Source organism: Hemicordylus capensis, chromosome 2, assembly GCF_027244095.1.
Source record: "Hemicordylus capensis ecotype Gifberg chromosome 2, rHemCap1.1.pri, whole genome shotgun sequence".
NCBI classification, from domain to species: Eukaryota; Metazoa; Chordata; class Lepidosauria; order Squamata; family Cordylidae; genus Hemicordylus; species Hemicordylus capensis.
Genome location: NC_069658.1, coordinates 95,198,718 through 95,217,119, shown reverse-complemented (window position 1 = coordinate 95,217,119; position 18,402 = coordinate 95,198,718). Strand labels below are relative to the sequence as shown.

The window sequence follows — 18,402 nt, the reverse complement described above, 5'->3', positions numbered from 1 at the left end:
TATTCCCTCAGGGGATGGAGCCACTCTGGGAAGAGCAGAAGGTTCCAAGTTCCCTCCCTGGCTTCTCCAAGATAGGGCTGAGAGAGATTCCTGCCTGCAGTCTTGGAGAAGCCACTGCCAATCTGTGAAGACAATACTGAGCTAGATAGACCAATGGCCTGACACAGTATATGACAGCTTCCTATGTTCCCTATTGTACAGAACAGGGGTAGGCAATTTGGGCTCTCCAGCTGTGGCTGAACTACAGCTTCCACCATCCCCAACAACAATGAATTGTCCAACAACCGCTTGAGAGTCAAGGTTGCCTACTCTGATATAGAAGAACTACAAAGATTTCGAAAGAGGAGGTGGGGTCTGCGACAAATTTTTCTATTATCTATATGTTTTCAAAAGCTTAGGCTATTCTTTAAAATAAACATAACTGGAGGCTTCACTCTGAGAAGTCCATTGCAAAACCTAATGTCAGGTTTGAGTGGTCTAGGGATCTTGACCACAGAAGAGGGAGCCAATCTGCATGCTCACAAAAAGCCTTCCTGTGATTGTAGCACTTCAGAACGTGGGGGGGGGAGTCATGTGACTAAACACCCACATCAAAACTCCCCATGGAGGAGCCAGAATAGTGTTCCACTAACATAAAATGAGAAAATATGTGCTTCTGAGTGGTTTGTGCTACTCCTCAACGTTGCACAACCATTAGTGGAAAACCTTTTCCAGGACATATATGAGATGGTACAATGTGTTGTGCAACATGTTGTGCAACTACTAGCCAGTGCCCCAGGTTGCACCAGAGGTAGTGCCACATCTTACACTTTTGCAAGTCTGGAACAGTTGAACTTTGTGCAAGATCCTTAAGCAATGCTTTCATGCTAGTGAACCAGCATCACACTAGCCCAACACTAGTATGGATCCTGTTCCTTGCCTATAGAAAACTGGCACATTGGGGAGGATGGGCAAGGAGGTTTGGTTCAATGTGGGGGTTGCTCAGTCATGCAATATCCCACCACCCTTCTCAAGTCATATAATCCTAGGAGAATTTTGTCAAGAAATTTTCTGTAGATCAGCCACTAGTAAAGACATTCTAGTTTCTTATCCCAACATAATCTCTCACAATGAACATGAACACTCACATTCATAAACTTCAGAGTCATAATCTAGACATGTATGTATCTCCTTTGCAAGGCTATTTGGGGGTAATTATCTCTCTGTGGCACTTGACAATGTAAGCATTTAAATTTCCTGGGCATCATTACTTAATGCAGTAAGCCACAGTGAAGGAAGCTAGAGTAGGCTCGTAGGATAAAAGATCCTTTAAGAAAATACCCATGCTTTTCCACTTCTGCAGGTTTGTAACTGGGATAAGGCCAATTTGCCCAGTGGAGATGGAAAGTCTTACCTTAATCTGAGATGTTGCCACGTGTCCTTTCTTCACATTCAACATCTTGCAATTCTATTACTTCTACTTTAGAGTTCCTCCTCTCACACCGTACATTAAAAGGCACATGAGGGTCCTCAAATTGTCCATGGTCGGTTTCATGGTATCCCTCGTAGGATGGAAAGCCTCCTCCACGAGTATTGTGGCTGTGCACAGCAGGATGTACAGCAACAGTAACTGAAGCTGAGGCAGTCACAGTAGTGATAGGCTGGCAGTATGCTGGCACTGAAGTGCCCATGGCAGTGAAGACTGGGCTTCGGATGTTCTGAGAACGAGCTCTATGCCCAGAGCAGTCCCTATTACTAGGGCAAGAATGCCCTTCAGTAGAAGTTTCAAAAGCATCCCTGCGTGGCCGATAAGGGGGTGGCCGGAGTCCTTCCCTTGGTTCTCTTTTCGGCTGCTTATTTTGATGCCATGATTGCTGAGATCCAGGCTCTTGGTTAATCTGTAATCTTGCAGCTGGTTGATGATACCTTGACTCTGGCTGGACTACCTGGAATTTCAAAAGGGACAGTGTTGCTTTGAATCAGATTTTGAGAACAAATCGTTGTACCTGCTTCATGAGACTCCTCCATGACATGGTTTTCCAGCGCAATTCTGACACTGGCACTTTGGAGATTCACTTGTCTTTTCACTCCCCAGATCCCTCTCTGAAAAGCATCACAGCAAATAGCAAAGCTTCTCCAAGATAGGCTTCTCCCTGGCTTCTCCAAGATAGGGCTGAAAGAGATTCCTGCCTGCAACCTTGGAGAAGCCGCTGCCAGTCTGTGAAGACAATACTGAGCTAGATAGACCAATGGTCTGACTCAGTATATGACAGCTTCCTATGTTCCTAAGGAACACAGTTGACAACAGAACTAAGACTGTGGTCTGGTTCAGACATCATGCCAAGCCAGGACCAAATCCTGGTTTCAGAGGACATCCCCTAGTCTTGGGGCTTGTATCTTACTGCAGATCATGGCTTCTTTGGAAACTGGCTAGAATAAGCCAAAATTACCCAGTTTCGATGTTATGACAGAGCTTGGCTTGTTCTAAGCCATGACTGGAAATAGAATCCTCTCTCCCTTTGCGCATAGAGAGGAGAAGAGCCAATGCACAAGGCTAGGGAATATCATGCAAAACTAGGACAGAATCCTTACTCCCTGTGACATCTGAATTGCGCTTGTGTGTGCAGCCACACAAATGCTTCCTACACACTTCTCAGTATTTTTCAAGAGGTGGAATGGAACCACCCTCCCAAGTGAGTTCCTAATCAAACACTATTGTGCTTTGGCAGAAGTGATAGTTCAGTTAGTGGATATACACAGAGTGTTAGTAGGATGGTTTACATACATTGTAAGAAACTTTGGGGGAGGGGTGGGTTTTAGTACAAAGCATGAAGTACAGTGGTCACACCAGTCAAACTGTCATGACCAACTTAGAATATGGCCTGGCTTGTACCAATATTTAGGCCTCTGTTGATTTGTGTTTCATTCATTTTGTTGATTTGTCTATCACACACACACACACACACACACACACACACACACACACACACACACTGTATGTAGATACAGGGTGTGTGTGTGAGAGAGAGAGAGAGATCCCTTTAGTTCTGTCTAATAAGTATATTCGTCAAATGAAAAACACCTGGGTGCTTTAGTTATTTAAGGGGAAGTCAGAGGAAATATTCATGGTTTGAGCCATTCTATGACCAGCTAAGATTTGTTGCTGAGTGAGGCCATTAATGCATTTAGTAGCAGTATGAAGGAGGCCATAGAGTTTGCAGGAGGGTTTGCAAGGGATGGCCACCATTATTGTCCATTATCTATTTCACCAAAGATAGTCAGTGGGGGTAGGGAAGAACCTACTAATCTTGTCTTTCATGGCTGGAAACAACATGGACAGAACTGTGTGTATCACATACCATTTATTTTTATTATTTATTTAACAAAGTTCTATACCGCCCCAAACTCATGTCTCTGGGTGGTTTCATCTCCCAATCAGGAAAAAAATTATATGTATGGAAAAGTTTAGCACTGGAATTGTATGGAAAAGTTTAGCACTGGAATTGGTTCCAATACCTTCTTTCGCTTTCTGAAATCTGTTAAGGCTTGTACCAAATGAAACCAAAAACAACAGATGATTAGAGGACATCATAAAGGAGGCAGCATTTATTTTCTCCTTGCAGTTGAATACAGATACACAACCACATAGAGAAGCCAGGATGAATAGATTGCTTCAGCTATTGCTACTGACTGACTCTGGCAACTTGAAAAATGGAAGTTATTTATTTATTTATTCATTCATTCATTCATTCATTCATTCATTCAGTTTTTATACTGCCCTTCCAAAAAGGCTCAGGGTGGTTTATTGTGGCTATTTCCATGCAAGCTGGTCATTCATAATAAAGTTTTGCAAGCACAGCGCCACACAGAGAGAATAAGCACTGCTTGTTAGTGTGAACCAGCCTTCAGTCATGCTCACTGGAGCTCAGGTTAGTATCTCACTGGAGCTCAGGTTAGTATCTCTACCACATAGGTAGAATGCATGAAGTTCCAAATCAGGTGCTACCATAACAAACACCAATTTGGGATGTGTGGCTAGCAATTCTGCCTATATGTTGTGACCTCTGCCAAATCAGTTAAGTAGCTGAATCTTATGACTGTACAGACTAGCTATGGGGAAAAAGAGATAGACTCAAGCTACTTACAGTGGATCTTGCAAATACAGGATTTTCAGTTGCTTCAACAATTACTTGGCGGACTGGGGCACCAGATCTTTGGGTGGCCTCATAGTGATGGACTTCCTCACTGATTCCTGATACTGTGGTCTGAGAGCTGTACTCAGAATCAGAAGAATCGGATCCATTCTGAGCATGACTTGGTGGTATGGCAAACCTCACAATGCTTGGGGGAGGTTCAGAAGAGGGGGTAGGTAACCTGCTCCTCCCATCAGCTGGAGAAACCTAAGAACAACAATTGGAGAACTCTTTATGGCTGTCAATAAAAGCCTCAGACTGTTTCTCAAGGTTGGAAACACAAACTTACATCACTTTGTGATATTATGTTAAAATTGCTTCTAATACCAATATTAAAAATGGTTTTAAATATCTCTCAGTGAAGAGTGCACCAGCATGAAACATATGTGGATTTAATGCCTTTTATTCAACTATATACGATATCTTCTTATTGAACTTCTGCTGTCACTTGTGGTATGTGGGTCTGCCCTTTTGAGAGCTCAAAATGTTTGAAAGCTTCAGGTGATCCAAAACATGAATACTAGGCTTTTGATTGGAACAAGGTGTATGGAGCATATAATTTCAATATTATTCTATCCACATTGGTTGCTGGTTAATTTCAGTGTGCTGGTTCTTACCTTTAAAGTCCTAAATGTCCAAGTGCCAGATTATCTGAACATGCCTATCCATGCACTGTGATCAGAATTGAAATCCTGCTCAATACTCATCTGCTATCTGAAGTGCACAGATGCCCACATGAGACAGGGCTTTTTGGTCACTATACCTCAGATATAGAACGCCCTCACCAAGCAGGCCCGGCCTGACTCAGTCTTTTGACTACCTTTTGATGCGTGCCTGGAACTTGGCTTTGGGATTAGTTGTGGCTTGATTGCTGGTTGGCACTATTATTAGAGTATCTTCACTGCAGTATATTGTTTGGGGGGACTTGGTATTTTATCTCTGTCTAACATTGAGCTGGTTCACATGATCGTAATAATGCTGGGTAACTGAGAAATCTGAGATTTCTGTCAGGTGTGCAGTCCCATAGTGTGTGTTCGGGCCACCAAAAAACTTGCCAATCGTGGGATATTCACCATGCTCAGTTGATATCAAGCTAATCAGAGCAAAAGGAATGTAACATAACTCCATACAAATTCTGCTACTGAAAACAAACATGCAGATTAAATCTGTAAGATTTGCACTAATTTCCCAGTAATTGAAATTTGAAATCCTCCTCCCATAGCAGGAGCTTCCTTTCTCTTATATAAAAGAAATGTTCCACATACATGTATGGGATATCACCTTGCATGAATTGAGCAGTCCCTCTCTCTAGAAGAGGAAAGAGGAGCATCTGCCTATAAGAAGTTTGCCAACAGCAACTGGACTTTGGTATCCAATGGAAAATCTATCTCAAAGTTTCAGGGCATCTTGCTTTCTAGGTTTGTCTCAAGATGTAGTCTGAATTTCTACTTGGTGGTCTGTTGCGATAAATGTTTTGGAAAATAGGTATATTTACGAATATGCATATTAGGAAAGAAGGGTCGCTGATCCATAACATCGTTTCTTTGTTACAAAATGTCTTGCCTGATGATAAGTTTAGTGCACTTAAAGCCAGGAACCCCAACAAAGTCTGCTTTTCAACATCAACAGTTTAAAAAGTTAGATATGTACAAGCAAAATCTTATTTCAATTTTATTTTCAAATATAAAATCTATTTTCTGAATCAGTGTTTAATATTACAGTACAACACATTTAAAAGAAAGTAGCATAACTGTTCAATAGGTAAGATGACAAACAACAATTGGAAAAAGTATAATTGTAAAATTCCAAGGAATACAATACTGACCTCAGGATATGGGCCAAAGAGGGAAAGGAGAACTGGAAGTAGCACCAATCCATTCAAAGCACCCAAGATTGTTAGAATTGCCAAAACAGCAAAGAAATACCTGAAATATTTTAATATGTCTCTATATTAACAGCAGAAAACAAACCATATTTCATCATTAACTTTTTCAAAACACACATACCAACAGAAAACTCAAAATTGATTTTGCTTAATGTACAAAGTCAGTATGCAATATTTTTTTTCTTTTTACCTTTTGGATTAGAGAGGCTACATTCCACAACCCAAAGTGTTAGTTTAAAAAGGAAAGGGAAAAAAGAGCTTGTTAATTTACCAGAATCTTGCAGCATGTAATGTTATTTATGAATGTGTTACACAAACACAAATATATGGAATGTGAACTGAATGACTGAACAGATTGAAAGCACAAATACAATGCAAAGGGGCCCCCATTAGCGAAAACCCAGCAGAAGCAAACAAATGAAGTGAAGGGTGTAGAATTTAAACAATTTAGCCTAGGAGGAAAAAGAAGTCCACTTCTCCCAGCAGCTAATCCACTGTGAAATACTTCTGCATCTAACAGCAGAATCTCTAATTAAATCTCTAGTGTATCAGGTAAGGCTTTCCCTTGCCATTCATTAATCACAACTTTCCGCCTAGAATTCTGTGAGTTCCAGTTTTACCAAATAGCTCAAATTGCAACCTTTTTAGACACAGGAACCAGCTTTTTGCAAAGAAAATGCAAGCCATTCTATGGTAAGCCTGAGCATTGTACTGAGTAAGAGCACTCTACAATAGCAGAGCTGCATTGCAGGCTAATCTTTTGTTGAACAATTTAGCATCTCTGAATGCTCTTGTTTTGTGTCAGCCAATTCAAACATAAAGGCCGAAATACTGTGGAAGAAGAGGAGAGTGCACAAGTGGTTGTCTTTTCCCACCATTGAGGGTCAAGGTCTGGTATCCCTCAAGAAAACGATGGTAAACCTGCCAGCAAGAGGAACCCTCTTCTAGTTGGTATCCAGCATAGTGGGGGATAGAGCCTACACTCAACTATACTTTTTCGACTGGATTTCAGAGCTGTGGGTCTCAGGCAACAGTTGGAAGGTGAAAGGGGCATAAGGGGAAATTAGGGGCAATTCTTTTGCCAACGTTCCTGCCAAACATATGGCTTAAACAGGAAACAGTTTCTCTGAGAGTCAACATCCTATCTAATCTATCAACAGGCAAAACTACAACTATCATCCTATTCCAGTAGGATTACATCTGGGAATCTCTGATCTGCATTAGCAGAAAAATTTAACAAACACACCAACCAATCTCCTCCACTAATGTAAACTAACAGAACTTTAAACTGGGACACACCATATGCCACAAAAGGCATATGAAGACATTTGCATCTCATCAGTCTAGCTCTAGAATAAACAGGCTGATTATAGATCTGATCACTTTGAGTATACAAAACTTCTACTCAGACAGGCCATTGGGCTCAAAATCAATTCCTTGCCGGAAGTTTAAAGCCTTCCTTGGCCCCTGAAACAATGCCCATCTTTATTCATTTATTTTAGATCCATCTTAAACACACACACACACACACCCCAAAACATAAGCTAAGGCCAGATTGCATTAGCAAATGAAGCCAAGAGAACTAAGACAAAGCTTTAAGATTTGAAATGCTCATTTTCACAATTTTACAGCAAACATCAAATATTAGAGTTTGAAAATGGTGTGGTATAGACAATTGATAGCTATTGCAATTGATGCGATCCACCAAACACAAGAACTGTGCAGTGTTCATTTGTTTGGGGCATGAGCATAAGTGCTATTGAAGTGAAAGTACTATAATTCTGTTCATCATGATGTACTGTATACCTCCAACCTCTCTTTAACTGTTTCTTTGCAGATCTGCCCTTACCCCACCACACACCTGTAACACAGTACCACTTTCAGGCATTCAGAGAGGCTATTCACACGTGCAGCAGAAACTGGGCTACGGGAGCCCAGCCTGTTTTCTGCTGCTCATGAGAACCATCGGGAGACGTGTGACTCCCAGCTGCAGCAAGCCCTCTGAAGTAGCCTGCCGCTAAACCCAGGTTTTGGGTGCAAGCACACCCAAACACTGGGTTAAATGATTGTGTGATAGCTTCAGCTGCTTGCAGCCATGGTGGACACACTCGGGGGGGGGGGGTGCATCGAGAAATGCCCTGTGCACTTGCACGGTGCATTACTGGGGCTCCTGCACCCGACCCCCAGAGCTGCCAGGTGAGACATGGTGAGGTGCGGGCAGCCTGCATGGGAGCCACCGCTTGTCTCGATCCGCCCACCCAGGGAACAGTAAGGAATCATCTGTGGGGCGGGTCAGGGAAATCTGCTCTCCCTGCAGACCTCGAGGGAGCTTTTCTCACCGATCATGAGAAGAGCTTCAGAGTATGAACAGTGAACACATGTGGCAAGGGGCACAGTATTGCAGTGGCAGGCAATCCCACTGAGGGGGGCACATCCACTAGAATGTATGTAGGTTGGGGGAGAAAGCAGCTGCCATGATGCCATGCCCCTCCACATGTTTTCATTGTACCTACTCTAAATGCCTGGAAAGGGCTGGTTTCTTAATCTGGGGGTCAAAGTGTTCTAGGATATTTGCAGGGAGGCACAATTTTATACATGCAGTTATTGATGAAGGTAAAGTTGTGCCGTTGAGTCGGTGTCGACTCCTGGCGACCACAGAGCCATGTGGTTTTCTTTGGTAGAATACAGGAGGGGGTTACCATTGGTACCCACCCTATTAATAACTCAGGTTGAAAGTTTCCTAAATGCTGGATTTGAATTCCTGACTGGTGCATGCCCATTTACCTCAGGCTGGAGATGAACATGTGTAGAAGGAAAAGGAACATTTAAAAGCCTAGGAGATCAGTGGTACTGGGACAATTGTAGGGTCTGTGTGGGTATGGGAAAAGAGTGGGGCAGAGGAAGAGTTTTAGGGGAACTGGTGGCTGACATCCAGACCAATGTTGTGCATACTGAAAAATGTTTCGCACACACAGCAGAGGAAGAAGGATTTTTTGCTGACCTCCCCTTTTCTCTGCAGCCCACTGTACCTCTCAAAAATATGTCCCTGAGGGCTCACAACCCTCAGGGGAACATTATTTCTGTACGTGCAGCTTTAGTCTATGTGTCAACCTGGGCGAATTTAGAAAGAAACAATAATTTCATAAAATGTAAGGGAGCCATTATACTATATTCCTGCCATAATATAGGTTTCTGCACCGCTGTTCTCTTTGCTGCCATTTTTCAGGCTTCTATCTTATTGTTATCATGACATTAAATATTGTTCATATCATGGATCTAGTGCGTCATCTGGAAGAATCCATACTTACTTGGGGTTCTATCTCCCCTGTTTTGTTTATTTGCCATATGCCACAAGAGCCAGAATCAGAGCTGAAGCTAGTGGATGCTCTTCTACTCAGTAACTTTGCAGAGAGCAGGAGAGCAGGATCCATTTCACCACTTCTCTCAAAATTTCCTTTCAAAGAAAAACCTTGCTCTACATTTTAATCAGCCAAGTTCACATTCTGAATTAAATCCACAAGAAAACAGGCTCCCTTTAGCTTCAGACAGAAAAGCCTCTGGGCTTGGCTTTATTTTCATGTTACATTTTGTGATATTTTGGGTGCCACTTGCTGACATTCTACCCTGGACTTCTTATTTTGGTCAGCCAGAGGTTTCCATATGTTTCAATCAGAAAAAAGGGGGAGGGAAAGAGAGTCTCAGTTTCAGGATGTTTATAGTACCTTTTTCAGCCCGCTCCACTCCAAATGCTCTGCAGGTAAACAGTTTGGAAGAGTGGTCGGGTTAAAGGTCATCTCCAGCTGCCCACTGGACAATACTGGCTCTTTGAGGCTAGCTTTATTTTGTTACTGAGCAAACTAAAAGCTGCAGAAAATCCTTTCTGAGCTGGAATCAAATGTTTCAGGCACCAAATCTAGTGCCTGCAATGGGAACAGCTACTAAAATCTAAGTAGTGGAATGCAATAAAGCAGTGTGAAAGTAGAATAATGAACAAAGCAGGTCCAGCACATCATGCATAGCATTACAACAGCAGGTAAACGGAAATGCATAACAGCTCAGCACCCTCTTGAAAAGAATCTCAGTTATCTGATCTTTTGATTGCCTGAATTCACTGAGGTGCCCCACTACAGCTCAATGTTAAAAGTACTTCTCTTAAACCATGTTTCTGATTATCCACTCACTGTGCAGGCGCCCTTGCCTTGACCAGTCAGATAAATGAGGTTCTGCTGTATTCATTTTATTTTACAAAAGCAAGGGTGGGAGGGTGGGATGCAGACATGTTTTACCTGACAATAAAGTCAAACTCAGATCCTGCAAGCATCAATACACCAAGCAGCGTAGAAACGGCTCCATCCAATACAGGTGCAAACATGTGCTCCAAAGCAAGGACAGCCCTGCAGTTCTTGTCTCCGATGGCAGTAAGAAATGCCTGGAAAAAAATGAAGTTCCTACCATCAGACTAGTGTGTATAGTTTATGGGGATTCTTGGATTTCCCCAGAAGAGAAAATAAATTGTCACAATCCAAACCCAACAGTTGGTAGTTTCTTGCTATAAAGAAATATGCCAAATTGACTGGTTAGCTTACAGGCAGATTCTGATTTTCTCATTAGTTGTTCTGAATTTATATAATGGGAAATTACTAGAATTAAACACTACCTGAAGGCCATGCCTTCTGACTGGAAGCCTCTCCCCACCCATACAATTTCAGATGTTTAAAAGCCAGCTATGGATACAGACATGCATTTTAAGAACTCTATATTTGTTTATTTTAATTTATTTATTATTAAATTTTATTCCATCCTTTTTCCAACGAACTCATGGCAGAATACATGTCTCCCCCATTTTATCATCACAACAGCCCTGTAAGGTTAGGCTGAGAGAGAATGATTGGTCCAAGGTCACCCAGGGTGGGAGAGCTTCATGTGCAGTTGTAAGTATGACCATAGTTACTGTGTGTGCCTGCTCACTTACTAAAACGGCTTAATTCATTTTGGAGTTGTTTCTAGTAAGTAGAGAATTCTTTCTACATGGGGTATTATGAGAATTATGACCCATATCCTACAATTCATAATAATGGGCTGTTGAGACTCTAGATGCATTAAAGAGGTTCAAGACATAAGGACTCCATCCTTCCAAATACTTTTATAAATCTAGGCCCCCAACTGTATATAGAAAATGGGATGTGGCAAAACACAGAGAACATTATGTATATTAACAAAAACGGTCAGATAATGCTCTCTTTCTCTTTCTTTTTGAGTTCTTCTCAAAAACAAGAACTAAAGTGTCATCCACAAGGTATGTCATGCATCTCTGGAATCCTTTGTGGCCTCATATTCTCCATTTCTTCATTTAAGAAGCTCTTGTAAACATTCACACTCTCTTCTCTCTTGTTCTCTTGCAGCAATCTTAAGGCTCCAGGCAACCAAAGATATTTTAATCCCCCTTCTTACATAATGGTGGTGGGAAAGAATCTGTGGCATGACTGCTTCCTGCACCCCCAGGGTAAATGTCAGAAGCCACAGCATAGCGGCCTGTGTTGTGGCTCCTTTTCCACACAAATATTGCCCCTGTTTCGGGGAGGCGGGGAGCAATGTTGGCAAGTGGAGGGGTTAATGTGGCATCCTTAGGTTACCCTAGTAGCATTAAAAGGAGATATGTTGCAGTAGCTCCCATGTTGCTAAAAGTAACAGAAGGAGCTTTAATCTCATCCTTGCCTTATGCTAATGATCCTCCCTTCTTTCTGTTTTCCTTGCATCATAATACATCTTTTCTAGATAGCAAACCTATGGCTATCACTTGTCCATCTTGTTTATTGTGAAGCATCTAGTGTACCTTTGAGCACTTTAGCACTGTCATCATAAGGAGAGGGAGAAGATAGTAAAATTCTGAGAAATCTCTGAGTTAAGAGGTAGGGGTTGAAAGGTGATGTCACATCCATGTGTTTGCATTTCCAGCACAAACATGTAGTTGGTTGTTACTTGATACTAGTAAGTGTATCCCCTTACTTCCTTTTGACTCCTACCTGAGTTCACAGGTTCTCATCTTTGACTTATTCTTTGTTTGGTCTGAATACCTTACTTAACTTCCAGAGAAGTACCCATGTTCGTCTGTCGCAGCAAAAACAGGTCTTGTGGTACCTTAAGAAGTGGACTGAAGTCCATGGAAGTGTAGACTACAATACATTTATTATATTTAAGTGCCAGAAGAATTTTTTTAAAAAAATTGGGAAGTTCTGTCAGAGTGACACTGTGACAAGGAGGAGGGGGAAGTCTAAAATAAGCATAATGATCCCTATGTTCATCTAACTAGTAACAATTTATTTTATTTATTGTAAAATTTGTATACCGCCTTTCATTAAAACAATCTCAAGGCGGTTTATAACAAAATGTGTTCACCTTAGCACTAAAATCCTGATACGATCATACATTCTGATAACACAGCTATGACTGTGTTCAATAGAAAATGAAAATATCCAGAATCTGTGAGTCGCTTGAGCAGATAACAAATACATATTTATATATTTTTAGCCACTGGGTTATGTAAGACTCACTACCCCCTGCTAACTGGGCAAAGAGGCACCTTTTACCGTGGTGATTCTCTTTATTTGGCAGGGGTAGAGTAACTGGCCCTATCCACCCCCAGCATAGTACTTCCAGTGACTGTTGCTGGTGTGTGTCTTATGTTTCTTTTTAGAATGTGAGCCCTTTGGGGACAGGGAGCCATCTTATTTGTTTGTTATTTCTCTTTGTAAACCGCCCTGAGCCATTTTTGGAAGAACGGTATAGAAATTGAATTATTATTATTATTAATAAGGATAGTCACATGACCGGGAGGCAGGGCGGGCAGGTGGGGAAAGCTGCACTAAACTTCTTTCCCCTGGACGATCCAATAATGTTGGTGGGAAGCTTGGACTGTGCTGCCACACCATCCGCGTCCCAGCCTCCATGTATCTCACAATGTACTGTGAGATTGGAGTGCGGTACCTTCACATCCCCCAGGCTCTAAGTAAGTGCCTGTCTCTGTGTGTGGTTGGGCTGCAAGCAGCCTGAGCACACACACACAGTCCTGGTGCCGGGGCCTTTACTTGGGCTAAAGGCCGGGCTTCAGTGCCGAGATCCATGTGGATCCTGGGCTGCCCTAGCCTGGGTTAGGCTGCTCGTGAGAACAGCTTTACTGTGTAGTGTGAATGTAAGCCATAGGATTGAGATCATCATAATAAAAGCATAGGTGCAAGGTATGTAAAATGTAGCAGTGAGTGGTCGTTGACTTGATTAAATATTCATGTGCAGGAAATGCTGTTAAAGGCTGGAGTTCACTATTCTTAAGTAGCAGAACAAAGTTCAGATACCACAGGCCATGAATATTACAATGAGATTATTTATTTATAAGCTTGTGCTTAATTCACAAGAGAAGGGGAAGGCGGTTCAGCCCCTCCTCAAAAATCAAGCCACTGCTGAGGAGCAGTGGCTTGATTTTTGAGGAGGGGCTGAACTGCCTTCCCCTTCTCTTAGTAGTAGTCCCTATGTGATGGTTACACTGTGGGGACTCGGTAGTGAGCAAAAACAGGCACATTGACAGAGGTTCTCTGTTTCTGCAATGACTGTTGAGAAGTGTAAAAATTATGGAGACCTCACTCCTAAATCTAAGGTCATTTTAAAAGACATGTGATGGGTGTATCTGATTGCAGTTTCTCATCTCCACACCCGTTTCTTCATTTCCTCACACTATTAAGGGTAGATCCGATGTTCAGTGCCCCCCGTCAACATAAATATGTGGGGCAGACCAGCACACTGGGACACACACACAAATTGTGTGGTTCATGAGGTGCTCAGGTGATATAATCTGAACCCTTTCCACACATTGAAAACTAGCAATATGTGTAACATAGGAAGTTGCCATATACTGAGTCAGGCCATTGGTCCATCTCGCTCAGTATTGTCTACATAGACTGGCAGCGGCTTCTCCAAAGTTGCAGGCAGGCATCTCTCTCAGCCCTATCTTGGAGATGCCAGGGAAGGAACTTGGAACCTAGATGCTCTTCCCAGCTCCATCCCTTGAGAGGAATATCTTACAGTGCTCACACTTCTAGTCTCCCTTTCATATGCAACCAGGGCAGACCCTGTTTAGCTAACGGGACAAGTCATGCTTGCTACCACAAGACCTGCTCTCTTTCTATTTCTCTGTGGAGAAAGGTTCCAGTTTAACATCTTCCTGGAAGTGCAAGCTTTCTATATACAATTCATATTGGCCTGGGAAGCCTTCAAACATGCAATCCTTCCTGCTAGACCTGCATTTTGAAGTTAAACAGCTCTGAGATAATGTAGCAAGTTGACTCAATATACTGAATTTGGGGGTCCTCCTCCCCCGTTAAAAGTGTTTTTTACCACCTACCAGGGCAATATGAACAGTAAATTCCACTCCAATGCCGACAGAAGCAATCAGGATGACTACAGGGACTGCACTCAGTTTGATTCCAATCAGACCCATCATGCCAAAGAGTTCCACGGTCATCAGAGCCAACACCACCACCTAAAATAGTTCAAATGATGGTTACCAACTTTTGATTTTGTAGAGGATAAAAAGGCAGGCTGTTCATTATTCTTATTTTCTGAATGAAGTAGCTACAATTTAGAACCCTAGTTTAATCATTACCTCTGAAGTCAGCTGATATTGAAGTCTATATTTTTATTTTGCTTATAAATTTGGCATTACAATCTGAAGTCTAGTGACGTCAACCATTTGCCTTCTTTTTCCAACATTTCACCTCCACTTATGATTCACCCAAGGAAAAATTTGGGGTTCTCTTTCCTCCATCCTTTTGACCAAATTATGGAGCAAGTGAAGATGACCTATTCTATTAGAACTGGAATAGTTTTAATGCATCGGGAACAGTGAATGCAGTAATCAGTAGATGGGTATCAGGTTACAAAGGGCCTCTTAGCTTTGAAGGATTGGCATGGATAAAGCAAATAGTCAAAGTTAAGGAAAGGCTTTTATTTTTCTTCTTTCATCTGCTTTGTAAAAAAAGATGACAAGAGGCAAGAAGAAAAACACAAAATAGACAAAATATTTCTGGAACTATATGAGAAATGGAAAGAAAGAAAGAGAGAAAGAGAGACTGAGTGCTCTTTTAAAAGGTAAGATCTATTTCTTTAAGCAAACTCCACCCCACCATAGGCACTACAATAAATTATTTTATAAACTAATGACTCATGAATGATAACATATACAGCCTATGTCTTTTGAAAGCTATTCTAGACTAAACATTTACCTTTTAACATACCTGCTGAACAAATCTATAGGACAAAAAACTGGTAATTGCTTTCTCCGTCTACTATTTTACAAGCTAGAGAGATGTGTGTAAAATAATATGCATGTAAAAGAATAATATCAACTTTCTATTTGACAGGCTGCCTGTTTACTAAGAGATTTCCAATGTTTTTGAGAACATATAAAAGACTAATCTATACAATTTATGTGCATAATTTTATTTCTGCGTCATTCTGTCCTGCACTCTTCTTCCTCTTCCTACACTTCCTCTCCCTGCTCCACTGGTTATAGTGCAGACAGATTGGCAGTTGCTTCACACCTATGCTATCACACAGGATTAGAACAGCTCACACCACATTTTATGACAGTGGCCTATTGCGGTAATCTTCCCCAGTAGATTTCCCTACAGTAATCCCATAAATTACCCTACTGGAGTAATCTCTGGTGCCCTGAGTTTCTGGATGGCTCTTTCCTTTGTCCAGGTGGTGAGCACCTCTCTAAGTGAGAGCTCAGAAGGGAACGTAGCATTTGAAAAGAACCAGGAAGGATGTTGACTTGGAAAAGAATCTCACATCTATTGCCCAGGACCCCTGAAAATGTCAGGACTCATTCAGGGGCACAGCTATAATTGAAAAAGTTGTTCTAGTCCCCTGCTAACTTGGCAAAGAGGCACCTTTTAATGTGGTGATTCTCTTTATTTAGCAGGGGGAGAGTAACTGGCCCTATCCACCCCCAGCACAGTACCTCCAGTGACTGCTGCTGGTATCTATCTTAAGTTTCTTTTTAGATTGTGAGCCCTTTGGGGACAGGTTTCCATCTTATTTGTTTGTTATTTCTCTGTGTAAACCGCCCTGAGCCATTTTTGGAAGGGTGGTATAGAAATTGAATTATTATTATTATTATTATTATTATTATTAATAATAATAATAATAATAATAATAATAGTAAGAACTAAATAGCCTACTTTCCTTTCACTGTCTCTACAAGTGGACTAAATTTGGTTCAAATCGAGTTTCACAAGTTAGATCTCTTGAACCTCAAATGTTCATGCATCCACCATCTTGAATCAGTGTGGATGACATCAACACAAACTATGGCATTGAGATGTCCCTGAATGTCACTTACTGCAACTGTACCCAATTTGGATCAAATGGGTTAGACAGTCCACAAATTAGCCCGCTTGCGTCTCAGATGTTCACGTGGCTGCCATCTTGAATTGGAGTGGATGACATCATCACACACCATGCCATTAGGGAATCCCTATGTGTCCCTACAGCTGTAGCAAATTTGGTTCAAATCGGTTAAGCAGTTCACAAGTTAGCCCACTTGCGCCTCAAAGGTTTATGCATCCGCCATCTTGGATCGGGGTGGATGATATCATCACAAACTACATAGTTGAGGTGTCCCTATGTGTCCCTACAACTATACCCGATTTGGTTCATATTGGCCCAGGCGCTGCGAAGTTAATGGGGGGCAGGGGACACATGGACACACACACAGAATGCCGGGTGATCTCACAAGCCTACTGGAAAGTAGGCTGAAAAGCTGGGACAAATGCCCCTGGCCTCCTAAGGGAGGAGGGCCTGCTGGCTGGGTGACAGCTCCCTCTTCTCCTCCCACCTCCCAGACTGCCCTGGAAAGCAGGGACTCATCTTCACTTTGTGTCCAAGGGCCCACTGCAACCTTATAGGCCCATTGGACTCATTTGTAATAAAACTACAATAATGTATAGGACTGAGCTATGCTTCTTTTACTTCCAAGTAAGCCTAATGAAGTCTACACAAATTATTTCCCAAGTAAAAGTCTTTAGGAGTTGAGTAACAGGGTTGTTTCCAGAAAATAATGTAAAAATTCATTGTTTATGAGCATCTCCCCCCACCTCAGTCTTGAAGTAAATAATTATTTGGCTGTTTAGAATAATAAAGAATTATTAAGTTTCATTAATAATGGATATTTATTTCCCTTTTGAGTATAAGAATGAAGTCAAAAGCTATAACATCTTTCTTTCTTTCTCTTTCTTTCTTTTAAAAAACACCTTTAAGCTAAATAATTAAGGCCAAAGGATCCAGATTATTAGGTCTTATATACCTTTACCATGAACCCTGCCCCTTCAAGTTGAATACACACACCATGCATGATGCAATACATGTACTCCATCAGTAGGCCAGACATAAACAAAACCTTCATGACTGTAGCAAGAGCTATGCTGAAAGGAATTTGACTTCCACAAAGACTTACAATGATCCCAGCTGTCCAGGGGTTCAGAAGGAAGAGGGCACAGACCAGAAATGTGCAAGCCAGAACCACGCTAATGGACAAGAGGAGCCAATGACGAAGACCAATGTATTGTTCCCAAAAGAGAAATGGATATCCATTTGGGTAGCTGGCAACTCCAAGGCTAGTGTAGTTATCACAGATTGCTCTCACTTTCTCAATAGCTTCCACAAAGTCAGAAGTATCACGCAATCCATTGAGGTAGAAAGGAAACTGAGCATACTCAATAGGCTCAGCTTCTGGGACTACGGATAAAAAATTGAACAGTGGTTAAATATCTATTTGAGGGAAATGTACCTATATGCATAGTGAAACAGAGATGAATTCAGTATTTTAGTTTTTCTACACCAGGCTGACAAAGTGTATTAATATAAGTTCAGATATATCATTGAAAAAACCTAGTCTTAGATACAGGTAAATTCGGTACAGCATAATAATTCACTGTATTCTAAAACTGTGTTGTTCAGTTGTGCAGGCTTTGACCCTGCCTTCACCTTCCATTTTGGCCTCCCTGGATTTTCATGCTCAGAATATTTGTTTTGGCATAATCTTTCACAAACTAGTCCACAAAAGCTTATGGCAAAATAAGAGGTCATTCACACAGCCAAAAACTGGGTTGGACAAGTGTTCTACCCAGGTTTGTGAGTTGTGTGTGCTCCCAATTTTCAGTTGTGTGGGAGCAAACAACTAGGTAGGAGAAGTGATTGTGTGGAATCAAGGGGGGGGGATGGATACGACAGCTTTTCCTCCTATCTTGGTCAAATGCTAGGTAGTACAGAGCTGTCCTATCCAGCTTTTCC

General features: G+C 41.7%; 1 protein-coding gene across 4 annotated transcripts in view; it reads right to left on the bottom strand.

Moving 5' to 3' along the window:
* PTCH1 (patched 1) overlaps window positions 1–18,402 on the bottom strand; it is a 144,243-nt gene that overhangs the window by 6,640 nt on the left and 119,201 nt on the right. For 3 of the 4 annotated variants that reach the window (XM_053300459.1, XM_053300457.1, XM_053300458.1), the window contains 6 exons: window positions 17,567–17,847; window positions 14,450–14,587; window positions 10,344–10,486; window positions 5,998–6,097; window positions 4,125–4,379; window positions 1,394–1,925 (listed from right to left, as the gene is read on the bottom strand). In XM_053300459.1, coding sequence (XP_053156434.1) covers window positions 1,395–1,925; window positions 4,125–4,379; window positions 5,998–6,097; window positions 10,344–10,486; window positions 14,450–14,587; window positions 17,567–17,847 — 1,448 coding nt within the window. In that variant the 3' untranslated portion in view covers window position 1,394. Of the gene's footprint in view, window positions 1–1,393; window positions 1,926–4,124; window positions 4,380–5,997; window positions 6,098–6,247; window positions 6,265–10,343; window positions 10,487–14,449; window positions 14,588–17,566; window positions 17,848–18,402 lie in introns of those variants that run through there. The other variant, XR_008317191.1, reaches the window with a different exon arrangement.